This window comes from Echinops telfairi, unplaced genomic scaffold (genome assembly GCF_000313985.2).
Source record: "Echinops telfairi isolate 266 unplaced genomic scaffold, ASM31398v2 ScPeMD7_9;HRSCAF=40, whole genome shotgun sequence".
NCBI classification, from domain to species: domain Eukaryota; kingdom Metazoa; phylum Chordata; class Mammalia; order Afrosoricida; family Tenrecidae; genus Echinops; species Echinops telfairi.
In genome coordinates, this window is record NW_022103906.1 from 34,647,312 (window position 1) to 34,657,113 (window position 9,802).

Consider the following 9,802-nt stretch of genomic DNA (forward strand, 5'->3'; position numbering starts at 1 on the left):
CTAGTCTGATCACGCAGCCTTGCCCCTGTGGATGTGGATCCCCAGAGAAATCTGATGAGAGGGACCTCTTGAGCTCCCAGAAGCGAATGCAGCTGGTTCAGCCTGGACTCCCCAGATCTACAGTGCTTTCACACCTAATTTCAATGCTGTTGTCTGGAAAAATCAGCTTTTACACAGCCCCACATTTTGACGTTGGATGCAACAACTTGGGTTTCCCATGGCCCCACATGGAAAAAAAGAATAGCTCAATTGCTGTTGACCTTCTCTGGTGAGCCTGAAGTAGGAAAAGGAGCCCATTTAAGCAAATTTATCACACAACTGCAGGAGCCCTGGTGGCATGGTAGGATAAGTTAATTGGCTGCTAAACTCGAGGTCAGCAAATCCACCAGCCACTCCCCAGGAGAAAGGGGACTGGCTGCTCCGTGAAGGCAGAGAACCCTGAAACGAGGCTCCGGGGAGGCATGACTCAGTCAAGCCAGCGTGCTGTCCTGTCTATCCTGAGTACTGGGAGCAGAGAGCGCCTGGTGTGTGCCTGACACCTGTTTCTACCTCATTCACCTGTGGCTCACGAACAGCTCTCCTGCACTCCTACGCAAGATCCACCTCCGTGAACCACTTGGCCAACCGCAGTTAGGGCAGAGCTAAATGACTAACAGTAATCAGCAGGGCCAATGGGCACAAACAGAACAACCTATAGCTGCCATTTTGTACTTTAAATGTGACCTTGTCTTGGGAATTGCTCCCCTTATATTTTCAGCACATCATTCCCTTCAATAAAGATATTCAGATATACGTGAATGTGCTTTTTCTTATACAATGTCTTCAGATGAGAACCGTCCAATTTACAGACGCTCCTGCTTGCCCTTTAATGCAGAGTTTCAAACCCGTTGCCTGTGGCCAACAAAGGAAGCACGTAATAGGCGGGGTGATTGTCCTGTCTCACAATTTGGTGGTTTCCCACGATAATCAGAATTGGGAAAATGGGGTAGAAACCTTGGGATGACAAACTCGGAAGGGGTGCAGTGAGCCCTCTCGGGAGCCTGATGTGCATTGCTGGCAGGACGAGAGCCACACAAAGTGGTGTGGTCAGACCTGCCATCTGAGAAGGGCACCACCATCTTTAAAGCCCTGTGTTACTGCTCGTCTGCATTTGCCTTCGCTTTGAAACAATGGAGCGAACAACCCTCAAGCAATTCTTCAGCCCAGTCACCTTCATCTGCTGCATGCGCAGCTTCTGAGTCACTGGAAACGCTTCATGCCATGTCCTGCAGCACAGTGAGGCTTCAACCAGTACATAATGTAACTGTTCTGAGCTACCCGTTCCTAAGATGGTAATGAATCTCATTCATATTCCTCCTCATAACCTGGAGACTGGCTGCACCAGAAGGAGCACTTAGGCAGCAGGAACATATTCAAAGCAGACTAGATTCCCTCTTCAGACAAAAGTGATTCAGCTGTGTGCTCTGCACTAGTGACTGCTTTATAAACATCTTTGAAATACTGAACTTTTAACCATAAAAAGGCCAGTCAAGGGAAAAGAATTAATAGTCCTTTGTTGATATTTTTTATAACTTGTTTTAGTAATATACAAGGGAGGAAAAATTGATTATTGCATTAATATTCCTTATGAGGGATGAAGCCACGTCAGAGTAGGCAAGTGGCCCTTAAAGTTTTATTTCAGTATTTTCTAAAGCTTTAAATATAAAAAAACAAACATTTCAAAAGTGCAAAATATTAGAAAGCTAATCAGTGCTATTATTCTCTCCATGCAAGCAATCTCTGCTGAAGTAAGTGGTAACTAATTCTGCAGCTGAGACTGTCTACGAAATAATCCTGTACCAGAGTTTAGAAGTAGGTTTGGTCAAGAGATTGCACATGATACAACTGGAATAGTGAAAATAACACACACCTAAATAAGGTTTAAATCAAGCTTATGATCCCATAATGCCACAGGATGCTGGATGAGATAGGCTTTCCCTGTTAGCTGCCCCTGGCCATGGCCAGTGCAGACACTGGCTTCGCCAGTCCTGCAGGGCATGCTGTCCATTTTTGGTCACAGCCTCACTCTTGCTTGTCCTTTGGTTTACTCGTGAATAGAACCTATTCTGCTGAAGAGTCGATTTACACTTGAAGACAGTAATTTGAGAAATGTCTGCCCTGTGATACAGTCAATGCTGCTGATCCTCTGCAATCTTTCTGTATGCTCAGGGCTTAGAGGATACAGAAATGATAAGTTCTATGGCGTGACACCTAATGGCTTAGTCAGCATTAGTCTACAACAGGCGTTCAAGGTGTTCAACAGGTGTTTGTGGCCTCTGAGGACACCACACCCTCTCCCCTTCACCATCTTCAGGTGGACACTAAGTACCTACCCTGCCCCTCTCCAGCAAGGGATAAAGACTGCCCAGGGGATGGAGTAAGTGAATAGTAAATGCCAGCACTGACTGGAGATCATGATACATTTAGATATGAAGACACAGTTTGTCCACATGCTACTCTCTACTGTGGACATCTGAGGGCGTGTGGGAAGACTCGCTCTGGCCAGTGAGTAGGAAAACAGCAACGTGGTAAGCAAATGCCTTGAAAACAAAATTCGCCTCCCTTCTTCCAGGTAGGCCTAACTGGATGCTGCAGACTCAGCTGCGCCTGATCCTGGAAGAGCGAGTCCTGGGACCTGACAGGCACTGGTTCCGTTCAGAATAGTGGAATTACACATCCCCACCTCCAGCCATGTCCACCTGCTCAACCCCTGACCTCTCCCAAGTGCCTTTTAAAGTCAGCATTCTGGGTCACAGAAGGCTGTGATGTTTACGAAACATCTTCAAAGAGGACAAACAATACTGCCTTCACCCAAATGGATGGAGCGGGGGACTTGTGCAACTACTGTCTCACCATGAGGGCATCGCTAACCAAGGAACTGGAAGCAGTGCCAGTGATGGCACCTAAGTGCGAGATCTAGAGCACGCTTTGATCCCCTAAGCATACCACAGGAGGGTGGGTGAGACAGGAGGGTTTCACCCAGCCAAGGCTGTGTTACTTTGGATTTGTCAGTTTCTAGAACCCTACTCTAAAATAAACAGACGCTACCAGGTAAGCCAGTCTTCATATCAAACCTCGATTTGAAGTGAGAGATACAAGAGGGGTCTAGTGCGTGGCTGATGTGAATGAAGCCCCGCCTCTCAGACTCTTAGAGCAGCTCAACGCAGGTCAGCCAGTCCTGACAATCATCGCTTGTTAGTCATCTGGACAGGAACGGCACTCTTAAAGCTACAGCCCAGGCTTTCTCCCTCTAGTGCACATAAGGGAAGTTGACTTTAAAAAGCTTATCTGATAAAACCTGTCCTACATCCACTTAGACTGGTCTCCAAGTGCAGATGACAAGAGACTAATGTAGCTCACATGACTTCGGAATACTAGAAAAATGACTAGCTGACCAAAAATAAATCCAAAACTACACCGTCCTGAGTCGTCATAAAGCAGCAACGTGTAGCACTTGCAAATGATCCCCAGCCATGAAGAATGGTGAGTGCTTACATAAAACCAGTAATAGAGTCTCCCCTCTGCTTTTCCACTCCCCAAGAGGAAGGTTCTCCTCCAAAACCCCACGGGGAGAAGGTGCCAGCAGCATGCAGGGAACAGATGCAGCCGAGGAGAGGAAACTGCAGCGGCAGGCAGGTGGGTTTCCTGGGGAAGGCTCCTTCACGGCTGTCTGGGGAGAGAGTGGGGACGAGGTCAGCATGCGGGCACAGTGGGGGGAGGGGCTGGGGCTGCCCCCAGACCAGGGACACATCAAAAATCACAGGATGGGCTGTTTGAGACTTAAATTATAACTGTGACCATGGTAACTCTTAGGTGATCAGGCTATTAAGATTCTGAAAACAACAGGTGTCATGGGGTAAAATCACTAACAAGATGGACAGACCTATAAGAAGCTACTGTACTTTCCCCAGTACTGAATGCTACCCAGAGTCCATCTAGAAATGAACAGTGCCCGAGCATTGGTGCCAGGCAGCAGCAAAGCATATTGATGACGAGTTTGGGGCACCGTAGGAATGCTGGATACATGACAACGACTTACATTCGGCAGCCACACCCGGCCACTTTACTGTGAAGGCTGATCAAGGGAGACCCCCTGGGTCTGGTAGATTTCCTTGAGGACCAGTAATACTGTATCTTCAGACTCCCTGTAAAAGGGGGGGAAAGATTGAGAAAACTTGTACGGGATACCTTACATACATCTGATTTCACTTCACCACACAACCACCTTGCAAGTCCTTCTTGTCCCACTGCAGGGCGGGTGGGGGGTGGGGGGTGGAGAGCACAAAGAGCACTCCAGCTCCCACTTCCCAACCATCCGGGTCATCAATTCCTCGTGCATCCCCAAAGTAACATCTAACACAACTTGATCCAGCTCACAGTTCATAACAAAATTCAATGACTAATAGTAATCCTCATGAAGATACATGGCTCAAACATTCCTCGGGATTCTCTCCCCAACGTTTTTGAGTCACAAATGCATATATGCCAAAAATTATAAATAGAATTTCACTGGATTCATAGACTTCCTCTGTCCTCCACACAATCCACAGAGACCTCGAGGTTCAGAAGGCGTTACGGCAGCCAGCACAGGCCACCAGCAGGACTGTATGAAGAAGAAGGGATCCCTGGTGGCACAGTGGTTACACACGAACTGCAAGATCAGCAGTTCAAACCACCAGCTGCTTCTCAGGAAAAAGGGCTTTCTACTCCTGTGTACAGTTACAGTCTCAGAATCTCACGGGGGGAATTCCACCCTGTCCTGTTGGAGTCGACAGTGACTCGATGACAGTGAATTTACGTTGGCGTTTGTTTGTTTTATAGGAAGAACGCAGCACCAGGATGGGAGGAAGCCTCACTAACAACCTGCGACCTGCAGAAAGCATAGTCTTCCCTGCTGAAAGCAATGAAGACTGGAAGTTCTAACTGGTGAAAATCGAAGACTCCACCTTCAGTATGGATTACACCACAACAGCGAGAAAACAAAACTCACAACTAGCCCAAGAAGCAACGCCAACATTTTAAAAGTGTGAAGTTGCAAAGACTTTGTTTTGCTTGGCTCCACAGTCAACAACCAAGAAAGCAGCAGTCAGGAAATCAAGTGATGGACTGCACTCGGCAAACCTGCTGTAAAAGAGATCTTCAAAGTGTTAAAAAGCAGTAAGCAGCGAAATATGGTCTCTCCCCATCCAGAATAAGATGAGTGACGGAGCTAAGCTGTGAGAAGAAGGGCTGAAGGGCCACCCCGAGACCAGAAGAACAGACGGTGACCTGCTCCCATGACCAGTTCCTCTGAAAAGGATCTCCTTAGAAGGTCCTGGAGAATGTGGAACAAAACTCAAAACCCTAATAAAAAGACCAGCTTTACTGGGCAGATAGAGACTGGTAGAAACATCAAGACCATTACCCTTCACCAACCTTCTGGGCTCAGTTTCCCCCATGGCTCAAACAGCACACGGGTTTGTAAAGGGAACAACAATACTAGGGAAGTGCGCACGCCTTAGAATAATTGACTGTTTAAGATCAAAAGGGCAGCTTTAACGAAGGGTTAAGGAAGGATAGAAACAAACACAGGAAGGAAATGAGGTAAGCGGTAGTTCACTGAAGAATTGCATGAATATACAACTGATGGTCGACTGTACACATCTTCACCCAATTCAGAGTGTTAGGAAGCTAGATGGCACTTTGAAGATCTTACCAAAACCATGATATTTTCAGTCGCCTCATATGCATGTAGACTGATGCACTTGAAAATGGGTGTTGGTGTAGAATATGGACTATACCACTGACAGCCACAGAAATGAACAGGTCTGTCTGGGAAGAAATATAGGCAGAATGTCCCTGAGAGGTGAGTGTGGGGAGACTTCGTCTCACGCTGGGTGTGTCATCCGGGGGCCGTTCCTGCCGCAGGTGGCATGCTTGCTCCTGTGCAGGGTCAACGAGAAGAGGAAGGCCTTGACAAGATGTATTGACAGAGTGACTGCGAGAGTGAGCTCAAGTATAGTGACCGTGAGGGTGAGTAGGATCACTGAGTCAGAACCAACTTGACAGCAATTGACAACAATGCCAAATTCGGGGCGTTAGTGCTACCAGATAGCATAAAACCTTAAACTGGTGTGTTCTTGGTGCACAAATAGATCAATAAAAAAGAGCAGGAAGTTGAGAAATAGTCCCTCAAATACACAGGAATATAAAATATGATAAAGTTAGATTCTCAAATCATGAGTAGTGGTAAGACAACCAGAGAACCATGTGGGGAAAAAATTAACTAGATCAATCCATACCTTTTATTAGGATAAATCTGAGGTGTAAAATACTTGAATAAACCACTATAAAGATGTTTGGGGAGAATAAGAAATCTTTCTAAATGAAACACAAATTTTAGAACCCCAAAGCAAAGAAAAAATTTCACAACACTAAAGGGCCTAATTTTCTATATAGCAAAATCAAAATCATCAATATCAAAAGACAATAATAGAAAGGCATTTGCAACAAACTAATCGCTAGGAAAAAGACCAGCATTCCAATATGAAAAGGAAGAAGTAAAGGGTATATAGATGAATCCCCGAAAAGGAAATTAAAATGGCCCTTTTATATATTTCAAGATGCCCAACTTAGTTCATAATAAAAGAACTTCCATTTAAAACTACAAAATATCATATTGAGAAAGAACATGTTCATGGATCAGAGGATTAAACATTATTAAGATGTAATTCTCCCCAAATGATGTGGATAGAATGTATTTATGGAAATACAAAAACAATTTTGAATAAGAATAAAGCCACATGACTTAAGCTACCTAAATTTGTGGTTATTATGAAGTTACAGTAATATAGTGTCTTATTGGCATCAAGACTGATAAACAGACCAATGGAACAAAACAGTGCAAAAATAGGTACATACATATATGGCCAATTGGTTTTCAACCCTGTGCCAAGATAATACAGTGGTTTCTATATTTGGATAAACCTTTTAACAAATTATGCTAACACAATTGGATAGCCCAAATCAGATGTCAGAGGGATCTTGGATGAACCAGAGATTACTAGAAGACGTTTACCTGTGTTTCACTAACTATGCAGAGGCATTCAACAGTGTGATCAAAACAAACTGTGGATGATAATGTTAAAAATTATGCTCATGCAGAGCCCATACACAAACCTAGACAACTTGGAATAGAACAATGGAATATTGAATGTTTTTAAATCAGCAAAGTCAGGGTTGTATCCTCTCACCTTAATTATTCAATCTGTATGCTGAGCAAGTCATCAGAGAAGGTGGGCAGTGTGCAGAAGACTGCAGCATCAGGATTAAAGGAAGGCTCACTAACAACCTGCAATATGCAGATGGCACAACGTAGCATGCTGAAGATCAAGAATTGCAGCTTTCATTATAGATTGCAACTCCATGTAAAGAAGACCAAACCCCTTACAACCGGACCAAACCGAAAAGATTGAAGTTATTAAGGATTTCACATCTTGCTTGGATCCACAATCAGTGTCCATGGAAGCAGCAGTCAAGAAATCAAACAATGTAGTTCACTGGGTAAATCTGGCACCCAAGCACTCTTGTGTTAAAGAGTAAGGATGTCATGTTGAGGACTAAGGTGGGCCCTGGCCCAAGTCATGGTATTTTCATCTCCTTTGTCTTATTTTATTTTTAAGCCATGGTATTTGCAATCAGCTATTATGCATGTGAAGTTGGGTTGTTTTTTTTTGCCTATGAAAATATAACACTGAATAAAGAAGACTAAAGAATTAATGCATATGAATTACCATATATACTCAAGTATAAGCTGACCCAAATATAAGTCGAGGCACCTAATTTTACCACAAAAACTACATTAAAAATGTGCCGAGTTTATATCTCCACAGGGAAAGAGGGACCAGACTTAAACCCGGTGCTCCAAGGTGTGAATGCCACATGCCAGCATGAAGCAGGAAACCAATGTAGAGGTCTGAGGGGCTGGCCCCAGTCCCAACTACCTGGACAGCCCCCCATTCCCCCCAGAAGAATTCACTCCAGAGGATAGCACCGAAGCTACATAAAGCCCAGGGAGAAGGACATGTCTAATCAGAGCACACGAGACCAAATGAAGTGGGAGGAAGTGGAGCACATCCTGGACCACCAAGACTTGAGGACAATATCCCCACTCAGAGCAGCCAGTGCACAGAGAGGACCATATGGCTGGCCCCACTACGAGATATGACATCTCTCATTGACCCATAGCCCTACGGGGGACAACACTGGAGACTCACTGAGGGAACTGCGCCCGATCTGATCCTATCACACGATCTGATCCCACCACACCGAGGCAAAACACTAAAGGTGTGCAAAAGAACAGCAAGGGGAGCAGAGCAAGGAAGTCCAAGTAAATACCAAAAATAGACTTTGGGGCCAGGGTGTGGCACTCTATCAGACTCAACGGGAAAACACTCTAAAGGTCAACAAACACACCTTGAACTATTGACAGGCTTTTTTTTTGGTCATTAATTTTGTTGTTTTGTTTTCTTTTGTTGCTTTGTTTTGTTCTGTCTTTGTTTTTTTGTGCATATTATTATCTCTGCAGGTCTATCTAGATAAGATAGGCTGGATAAGCAATCTGGAGGAGAAAACAACAGGACTGATGGTTCTTCGGGGGGGATATGGGAGAAGGGGAGGCGGGGAAAGGAAGTGGGTGTTAACAAACCCAGGGACAAGGGTACAAGTGACCCAAAATTAATGGCTAGGAGGGTGTAGGAAGCCAGCTAGGGCTTCATCAAGGGAAATGTAACCCAGAAGAATGACTGAAACCCAAATGAAGGCTGAGCATGATAGTGGGACAAGAGGAAAGTAAAAGGAAATAGAGGAAAGAACTCGGAGGCAAAGGGCATTTATAGAGGTCTAAATAAAGGCATATACATATGTAAATATATATATATGATGGGGAAATAGGTCTCTATGCATATATTTATAGGTTCAGTATTAAGGTTGCAGATGGACATTGGGCCTCCACTCAAGTACTCCCTTGATGCAAGAACATTTTGTTCTATTAAACTGCCATTCCATGATGTTCGTGAGGGAGAAGAAATGAACTGATACCAAAGGCTCAAGTAGAAAAAAAATGTTTTGAGAATGATGATGGTAACAAATGTACACATGTGCTTGACACAATGGATGGGTAAATGCATTGTGATAAGAGCTGTAAGAACCCCAAATAAAATGATTTTTTTTAAAACCCACAAAAACAAGAATGACAACTACGGACCAATATCCCTAATGAACATCGATGTAAAAATCCTTAACAAAATACTGGCCAATAGTATACAAAAGATGTAAAAAATAACAATTCACCATGACCAAGTGGGATTCATACCAGGGATGCAGGGATGGTTCAACATACGAAAGACCATTAGTATTATTCGCCACATTGATAGGAAAAATTATAAGAAACACATGATATGCGGGGGACAACACCAGAGACACAGTGTGGGAATTGCACACAATCTGATCCTGCCACACTGAGGCAAAGCACTGGGGGAGGGCAGTATTATTCGCCACATTGATAGGAAAAATTATAAGAAACACATGATATGCGGGGGACAACACAGGAGACACAGTGTGGGAATTGCACACAATCTGATCCTGCCACACCGAGGCAAAACACTAAGGGGGTGCAACAGAACAGCAAGGGAACAGAGCAGGGAGGTCCGCAGGGAATGCCGAAGGTGGACTTTGGAGCCAGGGGTTGGTGCCCCAACAGACTGGACTGGAAAGCACTCCTAAA

At 44.5% G+C, this 9,802-nt stretch overlaps 2 protein-coding genes across 4 annotated transcripts in view; one reads left to right on the forward strand and one right to left on the reverse strand.

Annotated features, from left to right (window-relative positions):
• The window catches only part of PLPP5 (phospholipid phosphatase 5), a 4,936-nt gene extending 4,144 nt beyond the window's left edge, over positions 1-792 (forward strand). Inside the window, exon 8 of one of the 2 annotated variants that reach the window (XM_045286968.1) lies at positions 5-792. The gene's annotated coding sequence lies outside the window, so the exon portion shown is untranslated. The remainder of the gene's footprint in view (positions 1-4) is intronic. The other variant, XM_013008742.2, reaches the window with a different exon arrangement.
• Positions 793-1,536: 744 nt separating this feature from the next.
• The window catches only part of DDHD2 (DDHD domain containing 2), a 33,310-nt gene continuing 25,044 nt past the window's right edge, over positions 1,537-9,802 (reverse strand). For both annotated transcript variants that reach the window (XM_045286966.1, XM_004696507.2), the window contains 2 exons: positions 4,079-4,184; positions 1,537-3,709 (listed from right to left, as the gene is read on the reverse strand). In XM_045286966.1, coding sequence (XP_045142901.1) covers positions 4,103-4,184 — 82 coding nt within the window. In that variant the 3' untranslated portion in view covers positions 1,537-3,709; positions 4,079-4,102. The remainder of the gene's footprint in view (positions 3,710-4,078; positions 4,185-9,802) is intronic.